At 40.7% G+C, this 14,194-nt stretch overlaps 2 protein-coding genes across 7 annotated transcripts in view; one reads left to right on the forward strand and one right to left on the reverse strand.

Moving 5' to 3' along the window:
- Nucleotides 1-14,194, reverse strand: part of LOC308385571 (uncharacterized protein) — a 66,802-nt gene that overhangs the window by 19,776 nt on the left and 32,832 nt on the right. The gene's annotated exons all lie outside the window — the stretch shown is intronic.
- LOC308385578 (uncharacterized protein) lies at nucleotides 2,816-14,187 on the forward strand. 4 transcript variants are annotated; one of them, XM_080864588.1, is made up of 5 exons: nucleotides 2,865-3,166; nucleotides 7,347-7,557; nucleotides 9,469-9,563; nucleotides 9,875-10,471; nucleotides 12,041-14,186. In XM_080864588.1, the coding sequence occupies exons 3-5, from the start codon at nucleotides 9,546-9,548 to the stop codon at nucleotides 12,599-12,601; spliced, it is 1,176 nt and encodes a 391-aa protein (XP_080720714.1). In that variant the 5' UTR covers nucleotides 2,865-3,166; nucleotides 7,347-7,557; nucleotides 9,469-9,545; the 3' UTR covers nucleotides 12,602-14,186. The 4 variants fall into 4 exon arrangements, with proteins under 4 accessions (XP_080720715.1, XP_080720714.1, XP_080720713.1 ...); XM_080864589.1 differs by lacking the exon at nucleotides 7,347-7,557 and having other exon boundaries at nucleotides 2,816-3,166; nucleotides 12,044-14,187; XM_080864587.1 differs by lacking the exon at nucleotides 7,347-7,557 and having other exon boundaries at nucleotides 2,866-3,166; nucleotides 9,466-9,563; nucleotides 12,041-14,185.

Consider the following 14,194-nt stretch of genomic DNA (forward strand, 5'->3'; position numbering starts at 1 on the left):
GGGAGAGGGGGCAGAATCGGGAGGGAGTTAAGCTTCCTGACAGCCTGATGGATGAAGCTGTCCTTCAGCCTGCTGGTCCTGGCCTGGAGACTCCGCAGTCTCCTCCCCGACGGCAGCAGCTTGAAGAAGCTTTGCATTGGGTGCGTGGGATCAGCCGCTATGCAAAGGGTAGTGATGGGCAGATGAAGCCCCATGAAGCACTGAAGCTTTTCATCCAATTGGTTCACCCCAATGCGAAGCTTCATGAAGCTTCATTTGCTCTAGCAGGACACCTACTGGACGTAAAAAATAATAGGTGGCATGAATTTGAAGAGTGTGGCATTTTGCACACAGCCTGTAAATGTCAACAACAAAAGGAGTGTGTAAAACATGTATATTGTAGTGATGGCAGTATACTGTGTATATTTATACTGGCAGTATGGAAAATGATTATTTGGAAATGCTTGAAATGGAAATGATCATTTACTGTGAGGTGAGGTGTGGTTGGGGTGTGGACAGTAGTTGTGCTTTTGTAACGTTGAGGTATGGACAGCTACACACTGAGGCTTTGAGCCTCAGTCCTGCCTGTTCATATTTTATTCTGTAAAAACTACATTTTCACTGCTTTTATGGCCTTTTTAGTGGGGAGAACATAGCTGGGATTTAATGATTTAACAAATCTTTTGAATCCTTTGTCCTCCACAATGCTAAATAGCTGTGAGTCCTCAATCACCATGCTGACCAGGTCTTCATCTATTTGAGATTGTTCTCCTGAGGAAAGACAATAAAGACAAAGCACAAATATAAATATCACACACGTAACTTATAACAGTTGTATAATATTGTTATATCATTTAGTAACATTACAGCATGCTATATTATCATTGCATTTGATGGCTCACCTGGTCTTGCTCCACAATCGGTGTCCCCCTTATTCTCATGCAAAGCTCTGTAGTGCCTAAGCATGGATGAGGTGTAGTTGTTATATCCCAGCTCCCTGGCACATAGCAAACACTTCACCTTGTACAAAAGTACAGACAGCTTAACATAAATTGTATTGCACCATCAGTATCATGAAAATACATCTTCTGTAGAAATTTACATACCTTGTTGGGAGGAATAAGATCAAAATGTTCCCACACAGGGGAGGACATCCTCCTCTTCTTAGCTGGCTCCATTCTCTCCTGACTTTCTCTCCTCACTCTCATAAACCTCCAAACTGTCTCCAAACTCTCACTAACCGCAACTCTCCATCAAACACCCACATTTTGAATGAAGTCTGAGGGCTTTATATCGCTGTCATATCTCGCGGCAAAGTTCGAACCAGTCACGTGGTACAGCCGGGCAGCGAGGCTTCGGACGTCATCATTTTCAGCTCCTCCCATAAATGAAGCAAGCCTCGATACGCGCTTCGCGGAAACGCCCCCTCCATTACTCGACACACGCTCCGAAGCCTCGATACAGAACGTCACATCACTAGCAAAGGGCTTATAAGGTCTTTAACACACTAGGGGGTATCGACTTTCTCCTAAAGTGTGACTTTGAAATTACTAAGCTACCTGCTAAACTCTCTGAATTCCATAAACAGGTCCTTCTTTATTGGAAAATGTTATTTAAACATAATTTCACTCCACATAATAGCCCAATTTGGAACAATAGATATATACTGATGAACAGAAAATCTATTTTTATTCAAGATTGGTTATCAAAAGGTGTTTGGGCAATTGCCCATTTTGTAGATGAGGAAGGACATGTTCTAGGACATCAAGATTTTTGCCAAAAGTTTAATATCCAATGTTCTAAGAGTAAATTTCATCGGGTTATAAAATCCATTCCATTGTCACTTAAAAACATAGTTGTAAATGATATAATATATTCTGACATCTCCCCCAAGTTAAGGCAATTATATATAGATGGTATTCGATTTTGTGATGTTAAATGCAACAATAAGTTTCTTAGATCTTCATTAAGGAGTCTTTATTCTCCAAATTTACTTAGACGTAATTACATATTAAAAGATTTCCAAAGGGAAGAAATTGAAAAAATAAGAACTGATTATATCACCTTCCCTATCCCTCCTAAAGGGAAAGAAGTCCAATTTAAAATCTTGAATAAAATTTACCCGACAAATAGACTCCTTAGTGATAGATTCAAAATAGAAACGGGTAATTGTGTATTTTGTGAAACAGAAGAGGAGGATTTGGACCATCTATTCTTTTTGTGCAATTTTATACAAATATTTTGGTTGGATTTTCATACCTGGCTTTATTCCAGTGGGATTCAAATTACCCCATTTACCTTAAATATGATAATGTTTGGAGTGTTTTTGAAAGAAAAGAAAGCTAATTATGGTGTTAATGTGTTATTAATCTTGTGTAAGTATTTTATACATAAATGTCGCTTTTTAAAGATTAAACCAACACTGGCTCACTGGAAAAACGACCTAAACCTGTTGGTTAAATCTTTGACTTTAGTTAAAAAGAAAAAGGCTGCTTTTTTTGTTTCCTTTGTAGAAGATTTTGATTTAGTAAGTTAATAATCTGTTAATTTATGTGACCCCATCTTTATATTTTATTTTCACTATATATGAAAGTTGCTAATATGTCAGAAATGTTTATTCTCTGAATCTGTAATATATGGTGCATTTTGTTTGTATGTTTATATTACTAATAAAAGAAAAAAAAAAAAAAAAAAAAAAAACTAGCAAAGGGCTTTTTTAGTGAGACGGGTGCTGTAAATGTCCTGGAGGGAGGGGAGAGAGACACCAACTCAACCCTGAGTATCGTTTTTCACTCTGAGTTTTCTAAACCGGCTTCCTGAAATAGGGCCCTGTTCTTTTGTATACTTCATCTGTTCGTATGTTGTATACTCATTGTTTATTAAGTTCTTTAAAAAACACAACAAAAAACCCGTATCAATGTCGCAATGTTGGCAAAGAGAGGAAGTGACGTAATATTTGCGCATGCGTGGTAGCAATCGGATTTCCGGTACGGATCGGGTAGCAACACAGACGTTCAAAGCTACTCGCTGGCGTAAAATACGGGATCCTGACTTATTAAACGGCGATTTTTACGTCATTTCTTCACCAGAAGGGAAGTGTGAGGGGCTAATCGTTCCGATATTGGTTTCCATATCCTGGATCTCTCTAAAAATGATCCGAAGCCTCAGCCCATCCCATCATCTAAAGGTAAGCACCGAGCTAACTTTACTGTGAGTTCAGTTCATGTTGAGTTTAGCTCCTGAATGAGGTCTTCTGCTGCTCTCCTCGGTGTCTGTTCACAGTTTATTGTGAACACGTTGAGAGAAGAGTGAGAGAGTGTTTGGAGAAAAACACCAACTAACCATTAGCTCAGCATGCTGGGAGAAGTTGAGCGTTTTGTGGGAAATGAAGGCCTCACTCGTGATTGTAGCAGGAAGTAAGCTATGAAAGAAGAGAAAGAAGGAAACTGCCGTGAGGGGGTGCCAAGAATAGATTTGAAAAAAGAAGTTCGTTACTCTCCCCCCACCCACCCATCGCCCCGCGGTACAGAGTACTGGAGACACTCACGCATTCTGCCTGAGTTGCCCGAGCACTATGGGCTCAAAATGTAGTCATAAATATTTTGTACTTGTAAAAAAGATTTGTATGTGTAAAAAAGATTTGTGTGTGCGTAAAAAAGATTTGTATGTGGACTTAGAAAAAACCCCCTGCAAGTTACAAGTACGGATTTTGACCCTATTTTTCTTCCCGTCATCTGATTGGTCAATGTCATGTCAATCACAAATGTAACAATCCAATCAGAGAACAGATGGGTTTGGCTGTCGAGGGGCGCTTTTTTTGAACTGCAGGGCCCTATTTCAGGAAGCCGGTTTAGTGCAAACTCTGAGTAAGTATACCCTGAGATAACGAAAACTCTGGGTTTTCAGTTTCACAAAGCGAGTTTAGATTAATTCTGAGTGAGTTACTATGACGACACTCCGTGAAGCTAACCTGCCCCCTAGCAGGTTTACTTCAACTAACCCTGACGTTCTCCGCCTCTTTGTCAGAAACCTGACTGTAGGAAGTGTCAGACATGGCGTGCCCCGTCCTTGAAGAGCCAGTAGATGTTGAAGCCCAAATTCTCCGCAGAGCTCTCCGCCGGGAGAGAGTGATTAGAGCGTGTTTGGACATTTTATCATTTCCTGATGATTTCCTGTGTGAACGTTACCGTTTTTCAGCACAATCTATAATTCATTTGAATAACATCCTCAGGCCTAATATTGCTCATGTGACACATCGCGGACATTCTCTCAGTTCTGTACATATTATTTGTATTGCACTTCGGTTTTTTGCAAACGGGAGCTTTCTGTATAATATTGGTGACGCTGAGCACGTTTCCAAGGCTACCGTCTGTCGGGCAGTCAGGAATGTTACAGTTGCACTGAAACGTCTCCTGTACGCGTTTGTGGTGTTCCCCGGTCATAGACCCACAAGATTTATCAAAGAGGGATGCCACAAAATTGCAGGTAGCAGGATGAACAAAACTTAATGTATGATGTGGTGATACTTGAACTACTACTTAAATTTTACATTTATTCTCACGGTTCCCAGGCGTGATTGGCTGTATAGATGGCACTCACATTCCAATCATTGCTCCTTCAGTAAATGAAGGAGACTATGTGAACAGGAAGTCTTTCCACAGCATTAATGTACAGGTACATAGTTCCCTGTAGCATTTCAAACTAACAAATTATTTCATTATAGTAATGGATGCTAATTGTGTTCTCTGCACTGTGAAGATCATGATGCTGCCAACATTATCACAAATGTGGAAGCCAACTGCTCAGCCTCTGTGAGTGGTGGTGGTGGAGGACCCCCACCTGTTTTTCGGGCCTCCGCTTTTTTTCTGTTGGCTATAACGGGTCACGTTTGAGCATACAGAGTAAGCAAATATGTACTTGTAATGTGCTCAGATAATTTCAATAAGTGCTTACAGAGGGGAAATTAATGTAGCCTCTAACTGCAATTGATTTACATGGGACAAACAGACCAAGCACTATGGCTCATAATACAATTACACCTTACCTGTTTGGACTATATTTTTATATTTCATCTTTACTTGCTGCCAGGAACGTTTGGGGCCTGTTGGGTTGCACCTGCGCTCACATCACAAAATAAAATGTATGAAATACAAAATAAAATAAAATAAAATAACGTGTTAAATGGGTGGAAATCCCTAGATTAGTGTTTAAATTAACACTCACGCATTGACTCTGTCGGCTATGTTTTGCCATGCATGCTCTCTTTCTTTTGCAGCTGAGGCTGTGTTACTTTTTTTCCGCGGAATTTGCATGTTATCGGCATATGCTGCCATCAGAATTTCGGCCTCAAGCGCTGTAAAATACATTGACCGCGCCTTCTTTCCCTCCGTCTCCATGGTGACTCGCTTAATCTGTGCTCCACTAATCAGGGCTTTATGTATCCTCGTGCGCGCGCTTCACTTGGGATTAAAGCAACTCCGCGTTGATTGAACTAATTGTTATCAGCCTTTCTGAAACCGAATATTCCGAGTTGGACAGTTCGGGGTTACTCAACCCTGAGTATCGTTTTTCACTCTGAGTATAAATGCCCACCCAGCGTTTTCCTTCATCACCACGAAGGAAAACAGTCTGTGGTCGTCCGAGTTTGGTGATTTTTTTTGTGTCACAGGTCTATGTGTTTAATACAGGGACTTCCACAGCCTTTTCAACAGCGCTGCGGACCGCGGGACGGGCAGTGTTTTGGAAATGACAGTCTTCATTACAAAGCTTTCTTCGTTATGAATTAGCATACATGTTTTTATTGAACATTTGAAGAACCAGCAAAAAAAACAAACTCTTGTAGAGGACATAAAGTCAGAGATAGAAAAGACAAGGAGCAGGTGCATCTAGTACAGGTAGAGCTGCTGCAAAAACCCACAGAGCCCAGCAGCCAGCGTAACAAATTCTGGATCCTTTGCTTTTAGTTAGCAGTTAGCATTAGCAGCACATCCTGCGTCCGATGTGAAAGGACTTTTATGCTGCGCACTGTGACTCCCTGGGTCAGCCCTGACTTTGTGTTAAACTAATCCTAAAGTAATAATGGTATTTCTAACCACTGATATACCACAACTTTTTCCTTTCAACAGCTGCTGAAAGTTAGGGGACCTAGCTGCTATCGGATATTTATATAGCGATCCTCCAGCTTCAAACTGTATCACCCTTCAAGGACCTGCAGTTCAAAAAAGCGCCCCTCCGACAGCCAAACCCATCTGTTCTCTGATTGGATTGTTACATTTGTGATTGACATGACATTGACCAATCAGATGACGGGAAGAAAAATAGGGTCAAAATCCGTACTTGTAACTTGCAGGGTTTTTTGGCAAAGTCCACACACAAATCTTTTTTACGCACACACAAATCTTTTTTACAAGTACAAAATATTTATGACCACATTTTGAGCCCATAGATCTGCTGCAGTATCAGGGTCACAATAGACTGCCCTGCTGCTGTGGATGAACACATGAGAGGAAATGAACTACAAAGTCTCATTTCAATGAGTGTGGCTGCTGTAAAGTGATGCACAGGAAGATGTTAACAAAAACGAATGAAACAGATGAAAGTAAACAGTGTTCATATTTGAAAGCACAGAGAATAAAAATATATTGTGGTGGTTAATGTGCAGCTCTTGGTGATTTGGGAGAAGAATAATGTTTTTAATCATGTTGTGGATTGAATGTTGGATTTTATTTAGTTTTGTGTACAGAAGACAGAAGTTTTTTCTACTTTTCATTGATCAGATTGATTTCTTTTGCTCACGTGAATATTTGAAGTTTAATGCTCATTTTCACAGGTAGACCTGACTATAAGTGTTCATTCTATGAAATGTTGATCATGGAGTGAACTCGGGTGTTTTGTTCAGTTTTATTTCTGTAGTTGAAGTTCTACAGAAGGTCCAGGCCCATGTTTTATAATGATGGGGGGTGCTAAGGTGTTGAAAGTCTTGGGTGGGGGAGTAACAGGTCATTGTTGGTAGAATCCGCAGCAGGAGCTGTTCAGGGCTGTTTGCTAGCTGTGAATTATTGGTGCAGTGGGGTCTTTAGGTCTGTGGTTGGTTCACCGTCTGATTGTTTTCCAGACAGAAGCAGAGTCATTAGCTGAAAACAGGTTTTGGAGTTTAGACTGTGATGCTGTGCAGCTGTCGTCACAGAAGCTGATGTTACAGGACGTCACAGCATCTCTATAATAATCCAAACTGTTGGTAACAATCCTGAAAACCTGCCAGTCGGTGCAGTCCAGACACACCTGCAGATTCTCCACAGCCTCATCAGTCCACTGCTTCAGTGTCTTTACAAAAGCTTTAGACAGTTTTTGTTTGTGCCTGTTTGCAGGGATCAAGTGAACCATGACATGGGGTCCGTTCTTCGTACCTGGCTAAGTAAGTTAGCTGGATTTGATTGTTGACGATTTCGCGTGATCCTGGATCGTTCGGTTCTCCGAAGCTCATCCGGGACTTGCTGTCATAGTAACAGAGCCGTAAGCGTAAACCTGCTGGGGAGCAGGCTTACTTTATGTAAACAGGATTAGATCGTGGCCACTCAGGTATGTCCGCTTCATTTATACGAAAGCAACAGCGATATTTTACCACTGTTTTTCCATAAATAAATAACATCAAGGTAACTAAAGATAATGCAGTATTTGATTCTTTCATTGATTTCACACAGATACATACAGGTCATTTCGTAAAAAAAGGGAAATGTACTATTAATCATTCTATTACATGTATGTGATTATTTCAGATGTAATTCTTATTTTAGAGTAGTAATAGTAAATTACTTCGTGTAATCAAGATGAGAGACCACGGCTATAAAAGCGAAGGTGGATTTGGGAAGCCTGTCGCAGCCATATCCTGTCCGTTTACGCGAGCCACCCATTGTGGAAGGTGCAAGATTGATAAGGAGAGTCCTCAGAATTCAGCGTATATTGCGGGATAGACAGGATCCTTTAGCTCAGCGCGACAGTGTGCTCATAGAGAGATATCGATTTTCCCGTGAGGGTATTATTTACTTAACCAACTTGTTGACGAGGGGGTGCAGGACCACCACCTGTCTTTTTTTGCTCTGCCCCTTTTCTTGGTTGCTGTTATAAACAAACAAACAGATTATTTCAGGGTCTCTTTCCAAGAGACGAAAAGCAATATAAGTGATAAATATTACCATTCTGTAGAATATTCTTATATTTCACTTTTACTTGTTCCCATGTTCTAGTGGGTCCTGTTGTGGCTCTAATGTGAAAGAGGATATAATGTAATATAATATAATAAATTTACCCTACCACCTACTGGTGTTGGCCAGAGGGGCCGATGGCGCGATATGGCAGCCTGGCTTCTGTCAGTCTGCCCCAGGGCAGCTGTGGCTACAACTGTAGCTGCCTCCACCAGTGTGTGAATGTGAGAGTGAATGAATAGTGGCATTGTAAAGCGCTTTGGGTGCCTTGAAAAGCGCTATATAAATCCAATCCATTATTATTAATATTATTAAATTACTTATGAGTTTGATTTGTCAGCAACTTTCTGCCAGCCCTCTCTCCTTGCTTTTGCAGCCTTTGCAGTGTTCCCTTGCGTTTTAATTAAACTCTGAAACTCCTGAAATCCCTCAATCAAGAGTTCTTGCTCTGCTGCCGAAAAATACCGAGCGCTCTCCTTCGACATTTTCGCCGACCAATCAAAGGGTTGCCGATCAATGTTTCTACTATCGATGCGTAGCCCCTGTTAAGCCACCCAGTGATCTCACATTACTTCATCCAGCTGTACTAATCGTCAACAACAGGTGTGTTCGGAGAACCGGGACAGCGAGCTCAAAGTTAGCGCGATGATTTGATCTTGGATGTGTCATTTGATCTTGGATGTAGTAAGCGAGGTACGAAGAACGGACCCATGGTCTGAGAATCCTGGTGCAGTGTGAGATGATGATCCTCTTACTATCAGCTCACCTTCAGTTTCTTAGATGTTTTCTCCAGTTTGTGTACAAACTGCCATGAAGTTCTGATGAAGCACCAAACTACAGTTACTCAGTCAGTGGAGGTTCAGTAGTGCAGTTTCTCACCACTGTTGTTAACTGGAGGCTGACACACTGACTGAAGACATTTAGTCTGAGTAGATTTGAACTTTCCTTCTTCATTGTTTCCATCTTGCTTTGACTGCAGCTGTAACAACACTGATTCCAGCAGGGTTTGTAAAAAGCATTTTGACAGACACACAAAGCTGGACAGCTTTTGTTCTGAGGGTTTGGAGAGAGCCTGTCTGTGTGTCTGCATTCACTTTGTTCCTCTAACAGAAAATCAATGTGCAGATGTTGATTCCTGCAGTGACTGTTGTTCCTCAGCCTGTAGAAACCATCCTGCAGCTGCTGGAACAAATGAATCTTCTAAATGTTGCTTTCTCTGGTTTGTGTTTGCTCTGCTTCTTTTTGTCAGAGATCAAATACATAAAAATATTCTTTTGTGTCCCAGCAGCTGATCAGCAGGAGGAGAATCTGACGGAGGAACATTTTCAGCCATTTGGACTCAGCTCAGCCACTACAGAGGAAACAATGAGCTCAACACAGATGGTGAGGAAGAAATGTTGAACCTGTGGTCAAGTTACAAGAAAATACAAAGATAACATTTTATAAGGATACTGAAGTAAAATAAAGTAATTTTTCATACAATATATTTTTTTTCCAATGAGCAAAATATTTTCTTTATTGTCATTTTCATTACAGAGGGAGTTTCAATTCAATTCAATTTTATTTATATAGCGCCAAATCACAACAGCAGTCGCCTCAAGGTGCTTTATATTCTACAGTAGATCGTGCATTAGTAAAAAAGTTTGTTCCGTGACTGCGTTTCACTCACTGCCTCTGTATCTCTGTCACTGCAGGACCGACATGAAGCGAGACGTCAGCGCTCTCAGGAGGCCGACAAACCTCACAGAAGAAAGAGAGAGAAAAAATACAGCTGTGACGAGTGTGGGAAGGAGTTTACTCAGAACTCCAGCTTGAAATGTCATCGGCTCATCCACACTGGGGAGAGACCATTCACCTGTGACTTGTGTGGAAAGTCTTTTACCGACGCCGGAAGCTTGAAAACACACCAACTCATCCACAGTGGACTTAAACCATACAGCTGTGATCAGTGTGGCAAAGCTTTTGCTCGCAGTAGCTACTTAAAGAGTCATCAAGTTACCCACTCTGGAATTAAGGCGTACAGCTGCGACATTTGTGGAAAAACTTTCAGACATCAAGGGTATCGAAATATTCACCTACGCATCCACACCAGACATGAAGTTTACTGCTGTGATCAGTGTGGGAAACTATTTGTAACAGACACACAGTTACAACATCACATGTTTACTCACAATGAGGAGAGACCTTATAAATGTGACAAGTGTGAGAAGACGTTTAAAGCTCCACATTACCTGAGAGTCCACCAACAGATCCACACCAATAAGAAACTGTACAAGTGCAGTTACTGTGAGGTATGTATTTATATTTTTATCTTGTTATTTTAGCCTGGCTGTTTGGAACAACTCTGCTTATTCAGTTGTGTTAGCATGTTAGCAATTAGCTGGTTTCATTGCTCAGCTTAGCTCTCCACACTCTGGACTCTCTGCTCAGTTCAGTTGGTTCTCCCATTGCGCTGCACAGTCAGCAACTCGCCCAGTTCTCCATGTGTCTGTGATGTTTTGTCAACCTCGACTAGGGCTGGGCCATATCATACCGTTCACGGTAATACCGGTGTAATTTTGGGCAACGATAGGAAAATGACATATCGCGATAGAATATGGGTAAAGCGCACATGCGCAGTGCCTTTGTTTACATACGCACATGGCGGCGATGCAGAATGAGAAGAGTGAAAGTGGATCGTTAAGTGAAACGGATGAACCAGAACTGGTTTGTCAAAATGCTGCAACTTCAGTGGTGTGGAACTGGTTTAGCTTTCGTCTGTCAGATACATAAAAAGAAATATTTTTGGTAGAGCATGTTAGTGGGCCGTTGTTATTACCGTGTTGTTTGGAAAATACGGCACACTTAAAATCATCCTTTGATTTTTCTGAAAGTCGACAGAGCCCCTTATAACCCCGTGTGCCTTATGTATGAACTCTGGTTGTGTTTACTGACCTCGAAACGATTTTATGTGCATGGCGCTCGAAAATCTGTCAGATGTTTCAGTACGACTTTGCTAAGCTACAAAGCCGCACCGCTTGATGGATTATCGGAGCATTACGGCTATCGTAGGCGGAGCGATACGTACTGTGCTTCAACATAATGTTACCGTATTGTGTGTATGACCTCGTTTTAAGTTTTGTGGATATTATACATGGTTATGCTGAGGATATGTCGGCCAGGTTCCACTGGAAACGCCTTTTGGTTAAACTGTCAGCAAAGAATTTGCACTGTTACATTTTTATATAACTTTAATGCACATAAAAAACAGCTGCTTGTTTAAGTGAAAATATATTAGTATAGTGTCAATTATATCGTCAGTTATATCGTTCTCGCAAATTTTTAAATGTATATCGTGATAAATATTTTTGGTCATATCGCCCTGCTCTAACCTCAATGTTCTATCCATGACCCGTTCAACCTGCAGTGATTACTCTTTGCAATCTAACTACAGTCCACTAACTGCTATGCTAAAGAAAACAGATGGTGGAGGCTGCCCGTATACACTCCACACTATTCCTGCCCACCTTTAAGGTGCAGGAAGCTGCTAGAGTAATCTCCTGAACAATAGTTATCACCACTCAGCCAACATTGCCACATGGAGGTATAGAAAGAGAAGAATTCAAAAGCAGAAGCAATTTTTTCCCCACAAAGTCTCAAGTTTTCAAACTGTTGCAACATCTCCTTTACATCTGTATGTATACAGTGGAGATGCTCTGTATCTCACTATACAACTGTGTAGTGACAATAAAGGCATTCTATTCTATTCTATGTATGTCTCTGAGCTTCTGTACTTGTATATCATTAAAATGGTGATTAAAAACGGGATAAAAATGTTGAAGCAATTCCCTGACTTACACTGTCTTTGTGTCTTTGTTTAGAAGCAGAGCGACACAGATGGATCCAGTTCTCAACCCTGTCGTCACTGTGGTGGTGGGAAAGAGTTTCGCTGTGACCTTTGTGAAAAAACTTTCAGTAATCAAAAGAGTCTAACGCTACATCAACGCAGACACACTGGAGACAAAATGAGCTACTGCAAAGAATGTGGGAAAGGCTTCCCCATACCAAGTAAATTAAAAGAACATGAACTCTGTCACAGTGGGGTTAAAAAGCATGTCTGTGACCAGTGTGAGTCATCCTTCACCATTGCACGTGATCTTAAAATACATAAACGAGTCCACACAGGAGAGAAACCATACAAGTGCAGACACTGTGACAAAAGCTTCTCACGGTCAGGTCATCGTAATATTCATGAAAATACACACATTGAAGGGAACTTCAGCTGTGACCAGTGTGACAAAAGCTTCAAGAATCTCAGTTCATACTCCGAACACAAACGATCCCACGCTGTAAATAAACTGTTTCACTGTTACCAATGTGCAAAAACATTCACTTCATTATCTGCTCTGTGCAAACATCAGCGTGATCATGCAGGACAGTGATCACTGGATCAAAAGTATTTGGCCTTTTCTCCAAGCAGCCTGAATAAATCACTTTAATGTTTTTTTTTTCTCCCTCTCAAACTCATCTTACATCACAGCCACTGTGATCTTTAGTGGACCGGTTCAGTGAAACTCCCCTTTCTGTCAGTGTAAAGAAATTACATATTTAACTGCTTTTATACACAACAAATGGGGGAAAAACTGTCAGCATGATTGTTTGGACTTAAATTGTGAGAAATAAATGTAAAATTGCAGAAAAGTGTTGACTGTACAGTTTTTGTTTTTAAGGAACAAGTGTCTATAGTTGAAAGTGAAAATAAACTTTTCTGTCCTTTAATTGTTTATTGCTTAATTATTGTTTTAAAGATTCTTGTTTTATTTACCCTTTGTCTCACTCTCCCTCACATGACCAGATTTACCTTGTTTCTTCTTTTGCTTTCTCGCTCCTGATTGGCCCTTAATTGCACTCACCTGGCTGTATCCCAATTCAGGGTCTGCAGCCTTAAAGTACGCAGCCTTAACGGTCCACACGGGCCGCGTACTCAAAGACCGCTACGGCCGGAAGTGCGAGGTGTTACGGCTGGTGCATTAACTTAGTGCTTAGGCACCCTTAGGCTGAAGCGGAAGGGGTGAGCCACCTTTTCTTTGGAACAGTTTTCTCCTATTTTCCGGGTTAGGGAGCGAGGGTTAGTATTGTCATTTGTTTGTTCTGTTTCTTTCTTAGGGTTTAGTTAGTTTTCTGGTGGGACTTAGTAGGTTTTGTTTATTATTTTGGCCTGGGTTCACCCTGGAGCTGTGCTTCATTACCTTCAATAAAATCACCTTTTTTTTTTACTCACAACTGGTTTTGGATGTTTGGCTTGGGAACCAGGGCGGGGATTTGTCTCTCTCTCCTCCAACCTTATGTGCGTCTCTACACGCCTAGACTAGGGGCGTAACATGAGGCTTGTGAAATGGGACGGTCTAGCCTCTGTTGCACTGCCCAGGTTGCCTAGCAACCATGATACTAACAGCTGGAAATGTTTCATACAGCTTTGTTTGACAGAAATGAAGGAGAAAATCTTTTATTTGTTTATTTGTTTCTACATGAGCTTTGATTTGATAAATATCTGAGGCTGAGACCACAGGACTGTAAAACATGATTGTTGGGCTTCATTTCTGTACTGAACAGTCATTTAAGATCAGCTAGTAAATAACAATTAGCTCATGTTGTTCATGAGACTAAAGTCATCTTACTTTGGTAATGTAAATATAATATGGCCAATATTAAGGTTGTTATTTCAATCATTATTAGTTATTACAGCAGTGAACATGAACTCTGTTTCAAATACTGAGCTTCATTAAAGATTCAAGCTGCACTTATTTATATTTCCCGTCACCTTAAATCTTCACTTAAAGACAGGTTCCTTTGACTGTGTTATATATAAGAGACAAATATTGTTCTTTTGTAATGTTGGCATTACTAAATTTGTCTCAGTGCTGACTTTAAATATCCATGAAATCATCACATTCTCTGTAAGATTAAGGTCAACTAACAATTCAATAAAACTTTATTGATCCTGAAGGTTGACCCCGATATTGTGAAATTACTAA

This window comes from Rhamphochromis sp. 'chilingali', assembly GCF_963969265.1.
Source record: "Rhamphochromis sp. 'chilingali' genome assembly, chromosome: 18".
Lineage (NCBI taxonomy): Eukaryota > Metazoa > Chordata > Actinopteri > Cichliformes > Cichlidae > Rhamphochromis > Rhamphochromis sp. 'chilingali'.

Excerpts from the sequence above, each read along its gene's own strand:
- LOC308385578 (XM_080864588.1), top strand. Across the intron at positions 10,472-12,040 it reads ACAAGTGCAGTTACTGTGAG|AAGCAGAGCGACACAGATGG; the intron begins GTATGTATTTAT and ends GTCTTTGTTTAG.